Raw genomic sequence first — 19,097 nt, forward strand, 5'->3', positions numbered from 1 at the left:
TACCACATTTGATATCATGCAAAACGGCACGACGCATGACGTGCCGGTGTCGAGAGATTGTTCCAATCACAAAAGGAATCAACACTTTCAACGTGGAAGCAAACACTGGGGGGGAATATGAACATGTCCTTTTTGTTCTGGGCTCTTTCTGGAGACGCCCGACTTTGATAGACAACTCAACGGCTTCACCCAACCCAGCCCAACCCCGCTCCATAGCATCGCCTATTCATATCGGCATCCCTACTCGCACTCCCGAACTGGTAACCCCAAGGTACGGTACCCGTAGGAGGTTCTTTTGTTTGCTGGAACTTCCCGGCCTGCCAGCTTCCTCCCAGTGGCCACATGTAACTCTACGGAGGTCCCCTGTTTCTTCTACCTGGAATCAATCACTCAGACCGTCCTCCCGGACAGTCAGACCAGGCGGTAACTCCAATCTTCTGCATGAAACGTGGACGAAAGGCGAACATTGAGACCCTAGTCACGCACGTCTTGCGCAAGTGGCACGTCGATGAACCGCGCATCACATCTCCCTCCTATGTTTCGGCTCCGAATCGAGAAATGTTTGCCTACACACCAACGTGGAGAAAAAAAAGGCTCATATGAACGACGAGAGGCCGATAGCCAATGGATGTTCAGTTGGTCATATCCTAATTCCACCAACATCTCCAACGCGGAACGGGGGGGTCTCGCCAAGGTAATCCGTCTCCCAAGACAAACCAAGACCGATTGTCCGCTCACCGACTCTGGTTTTCAAGCAACATTCGTCTTTGGCCAAGCAAAGTCCCTCTAAATCGGATTCTGTCTCCATGGGCGGCTGAGGTGCGGAGAGAGAGAGGATAATCAGCCGCAGCAATCAGGAGCAGGACGTTGGAACCCGCTTTGGGACCAACGTCTGCTTGCCATATTACAACCGCTACGCCGAAAAGGGTTATTGGCTTTCACCGGGGTGGGGGCTTAAAGTGCGTGCTTGCCATGGGGCTGAATAACCTGGTCTCTGTCGGCGGCACGGAATCTGCAACTGGATTGCTTGCTTGGCGGGCTCGAATAGACCCTCCAACCAACACCCGAACCATCATGAACCATACCAACCCTTGCGCAGAGAATACAGTGCAAATGAAGAGCATGATGGTCTGTGACAGGACTCTTGAAAGTCCAAAGATGAAGGGACATCTTTATAATCTGTTATCCTCGTAGGGAGTACGTCAAGTTGTATAACCCCAAGTTCCAAAATCGTTGCTTCTATGAGACTGCAACAAAGCTTCGAGCATCATAACTCGTTTGTAGTAGCATGTGTCAAAAAGCGCCTTCAGCTCGATCTATACACAGCAATACCTGTCTCAGCGTGATGGTGCTTCAGCCGTGGACACCACAGTAACTCATCAGTCAAAGGCTCCCAGAGCGCCTTCAGCCCTCCTCAACAGGTATAGAGTACTACTGAACCCTTCACAAGCTTTCTACGTTCCTTTTCGAGCGTGCCCGCGTCACAAGTCTATTCGTCCAGGTTGCGTCCCACGCCAGGCGTCTGTCCGGCAGGCATAATGCACACAACACTGCCCCAGACCTAGCCGTCTCCGGCATGCCACCCTCTCAATGGCCATGTCTGGGTACTTTCAGACGAGTTCTGTGGATCACAGCTGCATGACATGGTTTAGTCCTTGTGGGGTGGACGGCACCCATGATCCCAACGTTTGGTTTTGATGACGACGGTGCGTATCTTTTCATGTCAACTGGAAGAAGAACCAGCTTTTCCGGCTGGGACTAATACGTACACCTCCTGGAATTTACTTCCGTCTCTGGCTTCCTCGCGGTTATTCTCTGCCGCCCGTTTGACGTGTGGTTTGACAAGTCTGGCCCCCCGATGGCTACTGGCATCCGCCACGACGGTCTACTGCGCGTCGTTTCTTGGCGTTGCCTTCAGCAGCCAGTACTGGCGGTTTCCTTTCTTTGCTTCTTCTCCACTGCCGGAGCTAGAGCCGGTATGCTCACCAATAGCCATCGGCGAGCTGATCTGGCGCACCTAAACTTACGACTGCAGCGGCATTAATAGCAAAGCGCATTGGCGGCTTCCAACCATTGGTTTGGCGGAAAGAAGGGGTTGGTAACGGGTATCTGCACCATAGGGGAGGCATCGGTAGTCTTGCTCCGGTTCGTGACGAAGAGATTCGACTGGACGAGGGCGGTCCTCGTTCACCTTGTCACCATTGGTGTCTTTCTATTCCTTGTATGTGTATTAATCAGAGTTAGGGTAACGAAGCTCCCAGAGAGAAGCTGTGAGACTTTTCCCTGCTTCTAGCACTAGGGCTTCACCTTGGGCGTACGCGATAGGGAGTCCTCCCATCCACCCTAAGTCTGCAAATGCTGTATGATCTAATGCAGGGTGCTTACAGGTTCTTGAGCTGGTACTTCTTGTGGTCCGGGGTCTGCTGCCAAGGTATGCGAGCACATCGAGCTCGGGGATGTCTTTAACTTGACCCTCGTATTCAGCGTGTAAGTCTGGCCTACAACTCCTGTAAACTTCAGGGTATCCAGGCCCTGACTCCAAGCTTCTCCAGCGGATCGTCTCTGGGAGGAATAATCCCAGGGCAGTTTACCGACACGATCGGCTCCTTCAACGTCACGATCACCATGGCGATATTCACTGAAAGTAACGATGGTCACGCTTTGGCTCCCTTTTGATGACATATCTACGCCTGCCCTCCACACAGTTCGGTTTTGGTACTGGTAGATTCGTTTCAACTGTTGCGGCATGTCTTGGAAGGCTTTGTAACCCTTAAAACGGCGGTACCTATATAGGATGCTATTATGCCGTAGTCATCCTGGCCACATTGGTCGGTAATCCTGCAAGCCAAGCCGTTCTGGGCGACGGACGGCGTGGGCGCGTCCGCTGAACAGTAGCCTTTCTCGCCGGCATTACCTTCGTGGCTCCGGTTAGCTGCTGTTTCGTTCAGTGGTTGTGTTCGAACCGAGCATGGAAGTGGCTGGTGAATGTGTAAATCGAAATGTCCTGGACCAGGGGCCGGGGCCATCGGCTCTTTTCTTATTTCCCACCTCAGTCTACAGGGATCGTAGGCAGGCTCATGTTGGTGGATTCACTGGCATGGCCACACCGTTGGCCACACCGGTGAAGCACCCGGCCAAACATGGTTGGCCGATGACAGCGTTGCACTTGGGTTATCTGAACGCAGGCAGCAGCATCGAAACCGGCGAGCCCACAGGTTCGATGACCATGCGGTTGGAGCGGTCGTGGATCGTATGACGAGATAAGCCCTGGAGACAGACCAATAATGCCCTCAAGGGGGGCCATATGATACACCGCATGTCGAACGTCCTCGCACGTTTTACTTCAGCTCTTCTCAGCCGCCCCCCAGCACCCAACGACGCATAGCTGAGCGTAGCTGCGGTTGGGCATCATTCTGGCATGCTTCTCTATCCCGTGCTCGTGGAAGTATGTGGGCACCGCGATAAAGCGGCCGGCCCGTTTGTGGCGGCCTCTCATATGTTCCATCAGGCCACTCAACCTTGAGGGGAATATCACCGGAAGCCGGTACTAGTCGCCTTTACCCTCGCTAGCATGGATCGCATATCTTTAACGAGCGCATCCGTGCTTCGCGAGTTGCGCATCTGAGATCCCCGGAAGTTCCATCCGGGTCGTTCACCATGCCTTACAGGGTGTCGGTGGTGTGGGCTTGCCAGCGAGGTCGGACGATACAAGCCCGGGTTTAAGACTTGGTGGTCCAGTTTTTCTGTTGTCAACCATGCTCTTACGGTGTTCATGGCAGTTTGGGCGTGGTAAGTTGAGGACTCCGCTTGACAAGGAAGGTGTCACTTGCCGGGGTGGAACGGGTGGATTCTCTTATGGTATAGGAACTGCTTCTGCATAGCGTCTATTTCAGTTCGCTCCTTCGGAGGGAGGCGGGGGGCTGAAAGATGCGCAACAATGATGGACGTCGGAGATGGCGCCGGAGAAGAAACATTGGTGGGAATTGGGAACTCTGCGACAAAAGATGGCTTCGGCAACAAACTGAGTACTTTCTGCCTAATCACAGCCCGAAGCCCAGAGCCCAAAGACATTGCTGCAACTCTCTCACTCACTTCCCCTCGGGCAAGCCTCCCTTGGCGGTTACTGGCTGGGGAGGGGGGGGGAACAAATACTGATATGAGAGGGTCGGCATATCCGGGGTGTAGCAGGCTAGTGATTGAACCCGGCCACAACTCAGGGCTCCCCGTCGCTGCTTTTACCGATCGTGGAAAAAAGGTGCTGAAGGGTTCGAAGACACAAAGCATAGTCTTCTTGTCGTGTCTCGGTTACTGGGCCTCTGCGGCAATAAGAAAGCAGGTTATGAACCGCCGTCTTTCCTGTTCGGGCGCTTGACCCACGACCTTGCTGCATTGTGACCTACATATAGAGGAGTATGACATGGCATAACCTTGCGAGCTACGGGGATGAGTTGGGTTAGCCTATCGGTGAGATACTGCTTTGGGGAGAAGGGCGTTAGGATGGAGGATTTCACTCTATGTATCTCAAAAGAGAGTTGCTGGGGGTCTCGATCGTCAAACAGTGTTGGATTTTGATGTCATAATACGATGATCAGGAATTGGATGAACGTTTAGCCATTGACACTGTTCAAAAAGATGTTATGTGAGATGGTTAGTAGTGGTATGTTCACATTAGAATTGGGTACGTGAACGCGGCAAACCGGGGTCTTGAAACACAGGATCTAGTTCCACCGTTAAGGACGCACAACAGTGAAGCCGTAGGCTCGGCCGAGTCAACGGCCTTGCTGATGGCTTTATTGCCATTAGCAGCAGAGAAGAGAGTTTCGGCGCGGCCCGCTAGTCACGTAGTAAGCCAAGGGTCAAAAACTGCTAGGGACAAACGCACATTTTGTTGTCATTTTCAAACACACGATGCTACCATGCAAATGGCAGCTATTTTAAATTTATGCAAGTGATAGGAACCGGTCGGATTCATGTCACCCTGTTTAAGACGCTGGTGGCCTCGGACCGCGCCTTTGTCGATTCTACACATTTCATTCCATCAGTATGATCTGATCGACAAAGGCGGTCCCGATTCCAAGGCATGTGACTTGCTCGGGCTGTACTCCTTGCGTGTATGCGTGCCAAGGCTGGCATTTTGTTGAAGCTTAGAAAAAGGAGGCTGGATAGACAGCCGCCAAGAACAGACAGATGGACTACTGTTGAGATGTGATCCAGGGGCACACGTGTAACTCGTTGATTGTTTCTGACTTTGTACTTTGGTCTCCCTTGCAACTTGAAGACGCTTAATTGGGCAGCTTAATACAGTGGCTTTTCTTTTTCCGAGATTTGATCGGTTCTGATCGAAAAACGTTCTCTTGACTTGTCTTAAACTGTCTTTTCTTTCGCCTCATTCTCCCGCGGCGTCCGAAAACATGAGTGTCGATTTTTGGCAGCATCCTTCATTCCAGTCTGATTCGACTTTATACTGGGAAACGTGGCAGGCCTCTATTGCTCATTGCGTTGTTCGGAAATCACCAGTCTAGTTTAGTCACTGGAAGCACACCTTACTCGGACATCGCATGTCATAGCACATTCCCCCAACACTGACTGGGCTTTCGTGTTTGAGGAGTCCGCCATTGGGAGTTCCTTTGTCCTTTTGACCAATTCGAGTCTCTTTTGTAATTTCATATTCGGGTTGCCTGCGTCGGCGGGGAGTGCACAGCGAAACAAGAAAATGTTTTAAATCGTACTTTGCGCTTTTAATCTCGCCCACGATCCTGTTGTTTGTGCAAAGAACGAACCACAAATGATGAAGCGATTTCTTTTGTTTTCTTGCCATCTCATAGTTATTTCTATTCATAGCGTATTGGCATTTCATCTCTAACCGAGATTACCGCATTGTTTTTGAGCCTTCATCGGAGTTTTTGTTCCGCATTTTTGCACCTACCATTTATGATTCTGATATGATAAATTCTCGCCAATTCTGAAAAAATCATATGTTCTAATAACGTTTTGCACTCATGCTCAGCCTACAGATTAATCTTCCGCGATTCGCCCAGTACAAATATTAGACTATAAATTCTTAACAATAAACTCTCGCATATGCTGATTCTCAGTGGTCAGTACACATCAAATGATCAATACGCGTCGTCTGTTTAGACTTTCATCAGTAGCCGAGCTTGCACATTGGCTGGAAACTCAACATATATCTTTGACGTAGCCTTGACGTGTATAGGTTTATTGTGATCTCATTCGCCCGTAACGAAAGACTTTACGGGCATCTGTGCAGTAATTCTACATACCGTTGATTCTTCCCTAGTGTCGGCTATCGCTCATATGTTGGCAACTGGCAGATGTACTCGAGCTGGGTGGCGATTTACATACGGCCGAGCTTGGGATGAAGACTTAAACACAAGGCCCAAGTCCCGTCACTGGAAGAATATGTAAAGTAGTCAAAGTCGTGGAAGAAGTTACGGCAAAGGTATTTGGCTATGCATTTCGAATTATTTACTTGGTTTTACGCTGCATTCTACAGCCGAAACTCTTTTGAGAAATTATAAACCATAATCATAGCATTAGGTACCAAGAGTTGCCCAGGCTAACGGCGAGCGTCATTTCTGGCAAGCCAATATCGTATTGTGAGCAGCAGAGGAGACCTTGACCAAGCTTTCGCCGCGTTATCTGATAGTCACCGACCGAATCTAGCCCGCAAGCCCGCATCCTGGTGAGGACAGGAAGCCTGCCGGCTATTCTGGAACAGCTCAATGATCGGAAGTGTCGTATCGATCTCGAGCATCACAAGCGTGGAGGAAGTCAAGTGTGCTACCGATAATATCCCAAGGACACTTCACTCCAAGGCACCTCATGTCAACGTCGGTGTCGGCACTCCATAAGGGAGATTTCTCCTCATCTCCGAGCACCGTCACCCTGTATTTCGAAGAGACCAACGCCTGGGGAAATTAAGCAGAGTATCGCAGCTCTCACTAGCATTATTATTCCGCTAAAATCTTACGACTCTAGTGTGCCAAAATTTATCAACGAGATCGACGGAAACGCTGTAAATGTGTTATCTCATTGTGTATATCTAATCAAATGCCAACCGGCCACAGATACATGGGCAGTTCATCCAATAAGACAGTGGCAGCACGATACTTTCCAAAGTTCTACGTTCTTGAATATCTGGACGAATGTGGGCTTGAAGCGTGATAGTTTGTAAAGCCAGGTACCATTCGACGAGATACAATTTCCTCCCAACCGGAAAAGGCAGCAATCTTTAGACACCCAACATCAAAAGCAAACGACATCAAGATATAATGTCAATCGTTTCGTTTGTCCAGTAAATCTCAACCTGTTCGTGAGATAAACACCCCGATGTACTACAGAGAAGCTTGACGTTAAAGAAACCTCGGTTCGAGGCTGAAGTCCAGTAATGTGAAGATATATCCTGCTTGTCGGACGAGGAAATAGAATTCATAGATTTGGAGCTCACTAGCAAAAGGGTGGATGCCGCTACTACAGATACACACCAGTGGTACTGGATGTCAAGTTGCCAGTTCAACTCTAATGGTGGCACAGAACGACATGTTAATTTGAACGCTCAACCAGAACCGGTTGATGATAACGCACTCATAAACATCAACGTCACTACGGACGACAACAGGCTGATAAACCTATGGGGCCTTTTGACATCAACTGCCCTATATATCAAGATCGTGCATCTGCTTAAAAATCGAAATATAAAAACACTAAAATCACAAAACCGTAACTGATTAGGGTCAACACCGGCGAGGCAACGGGGGAACAGGGGGACTTTGGGTGCCGTCGTTCTTCCAGCGATGACGAAAATCTGCATCCTTTAACCTTCCTCGACACTTCCAGTAACCCGCCTCCATGATATTTACCATACAATCCCCATAACTCTTCTCTCGACGCGTGACATCAAACAATGCTTTTCTCCGGATATCACTATCCCCACAGACTTTCAATAATGCAAGACGACATAATCATCACAAAACCATGAAATAATCCTCGCTAGGAACAAAGACCAAAAAGATCACCGTCACGAATATTTACTCGGCGCACTAGGCTTCCAATGAAGGACACAGCTAAGCCAAGCTTGTGAGTTTTACGTTGATGGACGAGATGTCGGATCGTACATGGAATATGTTGGATCTGATAGGTTACCATGTAACCACGACACTACCTTGTGATTGGCAGTTACACTCCCAATAGACCAGAAGGCTACTGAATTTCTATACCGGCGGACAGAACCGATAAGGTGTATATCTTCAAACCAGCGCACTATGAATCTCTCTCCTTACAATGTAGCTAGGACCGTCTTCCAAGGTACATCTGAATCTCATCAAAAGAGTAAGTCACTACACTGCCAAAACAGACAAACACGTTCACGTCTCTGAGCGGACCAGGTCCAAAGGTATCGTATACACTATATACACCCCAACCACACATATTCCCAGACTCGAATATCCAGAAGGGTAGTCGGTTTTCATGACGCAAATCTAAACCCAGCATGATGCAGTCTATCTCATCTTATTATACAAAAAAATATAACACACCAAACCAACAACCAAACAACCTATACTACGCCTTGACATCCTCGTCGTGAGGCGGCGCGTCCTTCACCAGATCCTCCCTCATCTTCTCCACACGCTCCCCCTCAGTCTTCTCCTTCCGCCGCGTGACGAGCTCGACGCCGACCAGGCCCGCAAGCATGCCGAACAAGTGCGACGTCAAATCGATAGTCTGCTTGCCGCGCCTAAACATGGCGTAAACGTGCACGCCGAGGATCAGGCCGATGAAGCCCAGACCCTGCGGCCCGTTCATCGGGTCGGGCGGGAACCCGAGAACCTTGAACGAGTCGAAGCGGTGCATCCAAAAGTAGGCGGTCGCGACGCCGAACACGGCGCCCGACGCGCCAATGGTGGAGACCGTCAGGAGGCCGCGGAGGGTGTACACGGCGAGACTGCCGAGCAGGCCGACGGCGCCGGAGGAGAAGTAGATTGCGAGGAAGTTCGCGCGGCCGACCTCGTCGTGCAGCGCCGTGCCGACGAACCATAGACCGAGCATGTTGGGCAAGATGTGGCTCAGGGAGACGTGGGAGAAGTTGGCCGTGAGCATGGTGACGGCGCGCGGCATGCCGTGGACGAGGACGAAGTTTGTGTTGAGGAATTTCCACAGCGGCGGGACGCGCCATGCTACGAAGATGAGCGCGTTAAGAGCGATCAGCGCTCCGACCGTCGCCGTTGATGCCGTCACCTCGGGGAAGAGACGGTCGACTTCGCGGGGAGGCGTGTATACCATTGCAAAGGCGGAGAAGATTCCGATCATGAGGAGGACGACGGCGGCGGAGGGGAGGATGCGCTCGAAGACGGACAGCGGCGGCGGGGCTTCGAGGTCAGACGTGCCCTCCTCCATCCACTTCTGCATACGCGGGCTCATGGGCGGGCGCTCGATAAGCGGACCAGAGACGGTTCCCGGCGGCGGGAGACCCTTTTCCTCTGCTTCCTTGGCGAGACGCTCTTCCTCCGCCTTTGCTTTGGCCTGGTTCTTGGTGCGGATGGCGTCCATGACGCTGTACCCGTACACGGGGTCCGGCTTAATGGCGGTCTCGCCGGTGTCTTTGTCTTTGAGAGACTTGGTGCAGGAAGTCTCGGTGGAGCTATCCTCAGTTTCCCCAGCGAGCTCCTTCTCCAGCTGCGCAAGCTCGTCTTCGGCGCGCAGGCCGGCGTTGAGGATCTCATCGACGGGGACATTCTCGCGGAGGTACTCCAGCGCGGCAGCGCGCTGTGTGGCGGTGAAAGCGGCGGTGTTGATGCTGAAAGACGGATCATCGAGGGTTCCCGCCACACGTCTGCCGTGCAGAATGCGCAGCAGCCGGTTGGCGGCATTGGGCTTGATACCGGGGCCGAAGACGGTCTTGACCTCGGCGGCGGAGAGATCTGTATCCCTGAAGCGCAGACCGTTCTTGTCCTTGTATCCTAGCGGGAGGTCCTCGTATTCTCTGATAACCGGTTCTTTCGCGGCTGAGGAGGCGTATCGTTGTGTCACCCTGGCTGCTGCCGAGGGCCATAGGTTACGGTGCAGTGTCGTCGACCATGACGGCGGTCTGCTAGCGGTACGAGGGGAGGTACATGTCGAGAGGAACCGGGACGCCAAAGAGACGCTGGCGCTGGGGGTAGATGTCGCTGCGGCGCGGCGACAGGCGGATCGCAGGCCGAGTTGGAGGAGGGATCGCGAAGGGAGGAGGCCGAGTGAGGTATTCATGGCTCCTGGAGCCTGGGCCGGTCGTCGCAGCGCACTGAGAGCTCCAGACTCATCAATGCGCCGGCGCCAGCTCGATAAAGTGCTGCTACTCTCAGGGAGCAATCGGTGTTCTCCCGTCCGACAAGAGAGGGGGGGGGGGTGACGAGGAAACTTCCGCCCTCGTGGATGATATCGATGTTGCGGTGGTTCGATGCGGTTCAATGTCTGGAGAAAAAAAAAGGACCCAGAAATTCTTTGGGTGACGGAATTGGAACCGTCCACGGTTCGGCGGCGGTCTGTTCCCGGCCGACACCAGGTGTACGCGTAAAGACCAACCTTTTGGAGCTGCAAAAGGGACTAACGTAATCGATAAGGTTGACCAACGCTGTAGCACCACCCCTCCCCTCTGCGTGCTAACCTCCCCTTCCCTCCCCCCCTGTTCAACAGCCCCACCGCAGGAACCTTCCACTAGACCTTCCACCCCGCGGTTGGAGCTGTCGTCACACTACAACACCAGGCAGCTCAGTCGTGCGACGACGATCACCGAAAATTACTACGCGGTTCATCACCCCAATCTGCCTTTGTCCATAATCGCAGCAAACCTCGCAAACCTCCTCACGATTTCCATACGAATCATACTAAAAAAGAAATCCACTCAAAGAGCAAACTCAAACTCAAAACCACACCCCTATAAACGAGAGGCCCAGAGAACCAAAAAAAAAAAAAAAAATGTCCTCCGCCGACACCCGCCCAATAACACCAACCCGCTTCGCCGAGGCCCTAAAAGACCTCTCCCTGCCGACCCTGCACCTCAAAGTCCTCGAGATCCGCAACTCGATCCTGCACCTAGAGTACTCCAACGCGCAGCTGAAGCCGTACGCGGAAGGGTCCGCCACGACGCTCGACGCAGCCGACGCCGCCGCCGGCCGGCCCGACCAGGACTGCGTCGAGGCGATCCGCGAGAACGAGGCCGTCATCGCGCGCATGCAGGAGCGCGTCGACCTCATCCGCGCCGAGGTCGAGGAGCGCGGACACAACTGGAACGAGTTCCGCAGTAAGGAGGAGGTGGAAGCTGATGCTGCTATCGCTGCGACGACGACGACGACGAACGGCGCGACTGCGACTGCGACTACGAACGGATTAGGTGCTGCGAGGGAGGAGGAAGAGAGGGTCGCTGGGCGAGAGACGACGGCGGCGACTACGTCATCGACTTCGCAACATCCCGCGTGGCTCGACGGCACGTTCCAGACGGGCACGATACGTAACGGCGAGATCCGGCTCGATGCGCAGCCCGCACAGCCGGCACAGCAGGCCAACGGCACGGGAGGCCGTTTAACAGACGAGGAACTGCGTCGGGCGATGGAGGAGCGGATGAGAGGTCTCGGTCAGGACGACGACGACGACAACGAGGGTGGAATGCATTTGTAGGCGAGACGGAAGATAATCGTCCGTCAATCACAACTTACGATGAAACGTTGCCGGTAATGTTTTTACGGTTAGGAAGACACAGGTGGATGGACACCAAAAAAAAAAAAAGGATTCGGAAAGAGATAATACCCTCATATTCCTATTTGCTTATGCTAGCATGCCATCACGAAAGGGGGACAAAAGAAAGAAATGTAGAAGCTCAATCGCAGCCATGTGTGCAGGCGAGTGTCAAGTCAAGAATGAATGAAAAAACAAAACAAAAAATCACACAAAAGGATTCAGACGGAAGAGAAGAAGAAAAAAAAGGTCGTCGTCATCCCAAGGAAACAATTCAACCCGGTCCAGTCCCCCCTTTTGTGCAAGAAAACGAGATTGAAGAAAACCAATGACCATATGCTGCTGCTGCTGCCGCCGCTGCTGCTTTTGCGCACATTTCAACGCCGTTGCCGATCCATTATCCCAGTAATGCAAATGCATGCCCTTGCCTGAACGCTATGCCGCCCGATTTATAACAATGCAGTAATGACCCCAAGGAGAGAAAAAGGAAAAAAAAAAAAAAGAGGGGCCGAAGGAAGTTGTAAAGGTGTCAAGGTGTAGTGCAGTCCCCAGAAAAGTTTATGATACTGTAGGTACTGTAGGTGTGGTAGGTGTGTTCTCGTCCACCTTTAGTGTGACGATAGGGTTGGCCGAAGCCTTGGGTGTGATGTCAGACGTGTCTTTCGGGGCGGCGTCAGGTTTGGTGCCGTTCGGCCGTGCCTTCAATGCCTGCCTGGTGTTGGACCGGGAGCTGCCAATCGTTTCCAGCCTGGGCCGTCGGGGAGGGCTCGCATGTCCTATCGAATCCCAGGTGCGCGGGACGTAGTCGTCCTCGTCCGAAGACGTCTCCTCCGGCGTAAGGGGAATGTGCCTAGCACGGGCTCTTCGTCGCCTCTCCACGAGCTCACCGTCCGAAGACACTTCGGACTCGAGCGAGAGACTTCGGCTACGGTTGGACAGGGCCCTGCTCGAAACGGTTGACTTCCGGGATCTCGCTCCGATAAGCGAGTCGATCAACTCCGATTCAGAAGGGGTCTCTTCCTGGCGGGCCTTCTCCCCTTGGCGTAACTTCTTTTTGAGGGCCTTCTCCCGGACTAGTCTGTCCAGAGATTGCTCCTCAGAAGCCATTGTCCTCCTGCTGGCGACAGTGCTGGTGCTTCCCGTCCTCGTGACAGGTACCCGGCCCTCCATAAGCTTGGCGGGCGGCGGGGGTTGCAACATCCACTTGAGAGCGTCGGGACGAGATGGTTTGCTTCCGACAATAGGCGGGTGATAGTCGTTGACGGGAGGATTTCTCGGGGTGGTGTAAAAGTTCTCGCGGTCTTCGTCCGTGATGGGCTTGTCGCGGCCCAGCTTCTCCTCCACGTAGCGTCCAGCCGAGTTGCCTGCCTTGACAATGTTGTCCATGAGCTTGTGACCCATGCCGGATAAGTTGTGACCCCACAGCTCCTCATCCTCGCGCTGATACAGGGTCCTATTCCAGCCGTCACCAGACAGTTTTCGTGCTTGCTCGGCGCTGGTGGTCGGGCTCACAGGGCTGGTGCTGTCGGCGGCAGTACTCGCACGACCGAAACTCGCAGCGGTACTCGTCCGGCCGGCACTGGTCAGGCCTCTCTGGCTTGGGTTCTTGCTCGCCGACTTCTTGGGTAGGTGGGGTCCCATGGCCATCTCCTCGGCCCAGTAGGGGTTGGTGTTGAAGGGGTCTGGATGGCGGTACAGTCCCGGCTGCTCCATCTCTATACGTCTCTTGACCTCTCTTTCTTCCTTTGCCTTCTTCTTCGCCTTCCTAAACGCCTTCATCTCGTTACATGGCGTGCATGCTAAGTAGTAGAATATGGCCGACTGGATTGCGACGGGTAACGACATGACGATGGCGGATTGGCCGTAACCCCGGCTCGGGGACAACGTTTGGAGAGTATTCGGCGGCCGGAGGTGCAACTATACATCGAAAGAGCCAAAAAAGACAGGTTCGGTAAGGTGAGTGATGGTGGTCGTCGAGGGGGAGTTATAGACCCGGGGGGGTGTCTGGCTGTTGACGTGTGGTCTGTCTCGTGGCGGTTCGCGGGGGAGCAAGACGTCAAGGCTCTAGATGGGAAATAGAAAAGGTGACAGCAACAAACCACGAGGGCTGGCGAGGTCTGCTGAGGTCTCACAGGTAAATGTGGACGTTAAGGTATGGTGGTGACGATGACTTGAGAGGGGGGGTGGGCAATAGGTGAGGTTAGGTAAAGGGACCGCGTGCCAGCGCCAGTGGAAGTTTAAAGCGCCATTGAAGTGAATCACCGGCGCGCAGCCCAAGACACAGTTTCGGTACGGAGGCGCAATTGCTTTAAGAGTGGCTCGGCCTGTGCGGCCCCCCCAAGGTACCGGGAGTATCGAGGTTTGGGTTGGCGGACGGGAGAGTTTCAAGGTTGGTACCAGACGAGCTATTTCGAGGGGCGTGTGGTAGTAACTGTGCCTCGAGTACGAGGGTCTAGGTCTGCAGCCGGTGTAAGACACCTCGAGTATGTAATGTGACTGTAGCGTACGGCGGCGCCCAGTGTATATGTGTGTGTGTGTGAGAGTATGCGGGCGGTCGGACGGACGGTTTAAGCAAGGGCACCAGCTAAATGGGTGATGAGGAAGACGGCGATGATGATGATGATGTTACTTGCTGGTGCTGATGATGCCCGGGGGGTGTGGCTTCTGCGTTGTGTGAGCGATGGAGGGCCGAGTATGAGTTGAATCGAAGTCGAGGGAGCTGGATCTTACACATGGGGCACCCAATGGAATTGAATTGTCGACAATTCGGGCGGATTGGGGGAGGGGGAATGAGAAACACAAGAAACGACAAACGGAAAAGAAAAGAGACAAGGCGAATGGAAGCCGAATTGGGAGTGCAGGAGACGACGTTTCGAAAAAGGGAGGCCAAAAGGGACATGCGCAACGAGTGCTGGCTGGCCACGCCTTGGATCAACGAAACGAAGGGGGGTGGTGGAGTGGACTTTGGGGGGGAACGGGCGATTGATTGAAAGTGAATGGCACTGGGGGAGGAAGAGAGGAGGGGGGGGCGTGTGCGAGGTACCAGGTACAAGCATCGATTACTGGAGGATGGTGTAAATCCCCCTCCCAACTCCCATCCGTTCCAGTGGAAATTCACTGCAAGAGATTGCGGCCCCCCTCCACAGGTTTAAGCGGACGGGGCTCGACCCCCGTCATTGCCCCCTTCCTATGGGGCCCTCGGTCGCTGGGGGGGGTGGTTACTATAGTAAGGTCCCAACTACCAGATACGGCGCCCTCTATGCGGCGTGTACCAATAGCAAAAGGGAGCGGCGCAGGGTGGGGTATGTTGTATACTAGAGAATACATGGTACGCATACAGAACAATTGTCTCTTGTGGGTGTGCCCAGTCTGCGAGTCTCTTTTTTCTTCCCTGCCTGCATCCAGTCGGCTTGCATTTCTGCGTCCGCCGTCTGGCCTCTTCTGGCTCCTTTGGGACGTCTTGGTGAACCGGAGGAGGAGGAGGTTGGCACGTTGGACAGACAGCAGAGTGATAGCGATGCGATACCCCCAGACAACGATGGCTCGTCACCTTCCCTGTTCGGATACCAATTATTCATCTTTTCCAAGGCCACCGCCAGCAGCCTGTGCCTTGCGCCTGCGGCATGTTGTGTGCTGTGCGGTCCAATCGAGGTCGCTATATGTATGAGACGGTGTACGGAGCACCGCGGGTACTACGTACTTTACTTGGTCCCCGTGCCCGGCCGTTGCGTTACTCGTGGCTCTTCTTACTTAGTATATAGTACTACCACATTACTCCCAATGTAGCTGTTTAGGCGATGCCCCTCCCCATGGCCCACGCGGAGGGGGGAGGGACCACGACGGCGGACGCATTATAGTGCATCGCAGCGATTCCACGTCTATTCGGAATCCTTAGTGTTTCCACATCGGCCGCCTCGAATCTTCTTTTCTTCGCCCAACCGCACTTTACTGCACCAGCCAAGACTCGCAGCTGCTTCACCATTCTGTATGTACCCCTCTGGCTGTCTGTTTGAATCTGCAAACGTAGAGTAAAAGTGCAAAAGGGGAGAAGAAATTGGCGGGGGCGCTTCACTTTTTACATTGCGCGCATATCGAAATATGCCCGTCAGGCCTCCAATGCCCGGCCCAAACCCCGGGAAAGCAGCAACACAGGCCACTGGCGGAAGATCCCAATCGGCCAAGACTCTGAGAGTCGTTTTTTTTATTTTGTTTTAATCTTTTTTTTTTTTTTTTTTTTTTTTTCCTTTCTGTTACGGTGGTGACGACAAGTCGCGCAGCGCCCAGAAAAGAGCTCCTCAAGGTCGGGTGGAGTGACTGATGGGGAATGTACCAGGTACTTTGCCGCCCCCCGACAACCCCCGACCTGCTGGACTTGGCCCGTTGTTCGGTCTTGAATCCCATGCACACTTAGAGCGCTCTCATTGCCTCAATAGCCCCTCTCACTTACGATGCACATATGAATCTGCAACTCAGCCAATTTGCGCCGCGTCGCGCCTCGGACGGGGTCTGTTAGGCGCGCTGGGCGTGTGCCATATTTGTCCGTCAATGTACAGGTCCAAGGCGTGACCGGCCGCGAACTTGACTATTGACCTGGCCATACTGCCCGCCTGTCGGTTTCGTTGCCGTCTTCGTCATCGTCATGAGCCGTAATTTTAATCGCTAGTTTCTTACATAGACTTTTCCTCCGGCATTCTCGTCCAGCAACCAGACGACCAGACTAATGATGCTCTAACTGAACCAATGACTGAGATTAATGGCCTCATATTAGAGAGACACAGACCAGAGAGAGAGGGATACGAAAGGGGGGGGAGATGAGGTGAAATATCCGTCAAGGAGAATACTTCGTAAATAAAATAATTAACAGAAAAAAAAAAAGGAGTAAAATAAAATTGTCCCCCCCAATTTCCACACACCGTTCACTCTGTACACGCCTACAACGCTTAGCAGCTAGACCGTTGCCTGTCTCGGCCGCCCGCGTCCTCCGACGTCCCGCAGTGACCACTGGTTCGATGGGCTGTCGAACGGCGGAGGCGGTGCTGGCTGCGGCGACGGCGCCTGCTTCGTTTGCTTGCTTTTCGTTTTTTTTTCTTTTTTCTTCTCGCCTTTACTTCTCGTGGTCTCTCTTCCATGTTTAGCGCACGTTCGCTGTTGTTTCTAATGCCAGTCCATCTCTCCTGGGACGTTGCTTGTAGATGTCTTGTTTGACGGAGGGATTTGAGGCATGACGTGCGTCTCAGCGTTTGTCGCGCCAAAAATGTCTTTTATTCTTTGCTCTTCCTTAAATCACCTTTCTTTTTTCTTCAATGTCCCTGTACATTCTTGTCTTCCCTAGGGATTTATTCCTCATTGATAAGACCGTGTATCTATCAAGTAGACGGGATCCCTCGTTGGCCTAGGCTTTTAGGGATTAAAGGCAGAGGAGAGAAGGGGTATCTTGGACGTTGGTGGCCAGGGTCCCCCGTAGGAGGGATATTATCGATCCTTATGCCCTGCTGTTCCACTACACTTAAACCCCTCCCCCCTTTATCCATCCCCCCTCTCAGGCCATCTACGTACTATGTAGGTAGGTATGGAGGGTATCTTGGACAACCAACCTGTTCCAGCTGCCGCTCCCTCGAGGCGTGACCATTTTCGATAGGGCCGTTTACTACGTAACATCTGGACCGTCCAGGAACTGATCTTGGGGGGCGTGGTTTACACGCACACGCGGCCACGGTGTATCGCGCGCTACACTATAGCCGGCTACTCGGATCTCGACGTCGATCTTGCACGGGATGCGTCCCTTCTCCCCTGGTACCAAACACTCAAATCGTAAAACGCAACGCAACGCAACGCAACGCAACGCAACGCAACGCAACGCAACGCAACGCAACGCAACGCAACATCCACGGTTGACCTTTCTTGAACCTCTCCAAGGGTGGCTTACCGTTGACATGGATCCCATCGCCGACCAAAGAGAGGGAAAAAAGGGTATCAAAAAAGCCCACCGCAAACCAACAAGTCGGCAAGCATGAACAAAAAAGATACTATATCGTCTGTTCGTTCCCCTCTCGCTCGCTTGCTCTCCTCCTCCTCCCCTCCACATCGCCGTCCTAGTTCCTAGTTCCTAGTTCCTAGTTCCTAGTTCCTAGTGCCTTGGCCACCCCCCCTCATCGCCCCCTCCATCTCAACTCATTTACCGCAAGTACATTCCAAAGTATCCTCACCCGTAAACTTCTGCCTTCTCCGAGATACACCACATGTCTTCATGCAGCACAAAGTAAAGCTGCCCGTCGAAAGAGACCTCGATACTTTCCAAACTCTCCTTAGCCTCTTTTAACCTTTGCGGCTGAGGAGCATATTCGCCGATGATGCTGAACAAACCCGCGCCCAACGAAAGAATTAAAGCAAACCTTGGAGCAACGCAGACGCACACAAGGAGAGGGAGATCTACCCTTTTCTTTTTTTTCCAAAAACCTTGATGATGACGAACCAACTGAAAAGATCCCGTGCCAAGATGGGACATCTCCCCCGTGCCTGGTGTAGATTGTACATCCGCAACGCATAGCTTCAATCCCGCCATTTTCTAGCGGCTGCCGATCCCCGAGAGTCCTGAGGCCCGTGAAACATCCTGAATCTTGTTGTTCCTGTCCGGTTTGTAAAATGAACCACCTGAAATATACGACCGAGTTTATTGTCACCGCTGCTGCTGCTGTTGCTGTTGCTGCAGCATTCGATCCAACAGAGGCAGCCAAGATGCAAACAGACGTCAACGCATACACAAACATATCAGCCAGAAACAACAACACACCGATTCAACTCAGACAGAAACCACAATCAATCCATCTCGTCACATCTACCTCACACACACACACACACACACACACCCTTACCCCGGTTACAGCTACTATTCCAAGTTTCTCTGCATTTTCCGTCTCTGTTCTGGACGTCTTGGTAACCTGCTTATCCCGCCATTACGAGTACCTGGGCAACGCAATCCCGCCCTATCACATTCACATCCTCCCCAGGCCCCGACGTGGCCAAGATAGATTCCTATCACTCCCGAGAATCGTCGTCGCCCAGCCATCCTCCCGCAAAATGGGAAACCCACCGCTCAACCGTTGCGCCGAAAACACACGCAACATCACACACACATACAATCATAAAAATGTTTCCACATTCCCCTCACTTTCACATCTTGGCCCGCCCCATCCATCGGATACCAACCCTCCTCGCCCACAGACGTCCCCATGTATATACGTCAGCATCCACTATGCTACGCATCGCCGACGGCCATTCCGATGCTTCGATACCCAGCCGTCAATTTTCCCGGTAACACCCTGTCAGACAACGATAAACAATGACAGTATCAACACCCGAACAACCGGCAC

The 19,097-nt window shown here is 52.8% G+C and overlaps 4 protein-coding genes across 4 annotated transcripts; 2 read left to right on the forward strand and 2 right to left on the reverse strand.

Moving 5' to 3' along the window:
- Positions 1-1,697: 1,697 nt before the first annotated feature.
- On the forward strand, positions 1,698-2,021 carry CTRU02_205857 (MFS monocarboxylate transporter; the record flags this gene model as incomplete). The annotated part of the gene is made up of 1 exon (XM_036722930.1): positions 1,698-2,021. The coding sequence occupies one exon, from the start codon at positions 1,698-1,700 to the stop codon at positions 2,019-2,021; it is 324 nt and encodes a 107-aa protein (XP_036585228.1).
- Positions 2,022-8,580: 6,559 nt separating this feature from the next.
- On the reverse strand, positions 8,581-10,263 carry CTRU02_205858 (rhomboid family protein; the record flags this gene model as incomplete). Its single annotated transcript, XM_036722931.1, has 1 exon — positions 8,581-10,263. The coding sequence occupies one exon, from the start codon at positions 10,261-10,263 to the stop codon at positions 8,581-8,583; it is 1,683 nt and encodes a 560-aa protein (XP_036585229.1).
- Positions 10,264-10,971: 708 nt separating this feature from the next.
- Positions 10,972-11,670, forward strand: CTRU02_205859 (secondary alcohol dehydrogenase; the record flags this gene model as incomplete). Its single annotated transcript, XM_036722932.1, has 1 exon — positions 10,972-11,670. One exon carries the CDS (start codon positions 10,972-10,974, stop codon positions 11,668-11,670), a length of 699 nt encoding a protein of 232 aa, XP_036585230.1.
- Positions 11,671-12,285: 615 nt separating this feature from the next.
- Positions 12,286-13,572, reverse strand: CTRU02_205860 (uncharacterized protein; the record flags this gene model as incomplete). Its single annotated transcript, XM_036722933.1, has 1 exon — positions 12,286-13,572. The coding sequence occupies one exon, from the start codon at positions 13,570-13,572 to the stop codon at positions 12,286-12,288; it is 1,287 nt and encodes a 428-aa protein (XP_036585231.1).
- Between the last annotated feature and the right edge of the window lie 5,525 nt (positions 13,573-19,097).

This window comes from Colletotrichum truncatum (genome assembly GCF_014235925.2).
Source record: "Colletotrichum truncatum strain CMES1059 chromosome Unknown Contig_0003, whole genome shotgun sequence".
Taxonomy (NCBI): domain Eukaryota; kingdom Fungi; phylum Ascomycota; class Sordariomycetes; order Glomerellales; family Glomerellaceae; genus Colletotrichum; species Colletotrichum truncatum.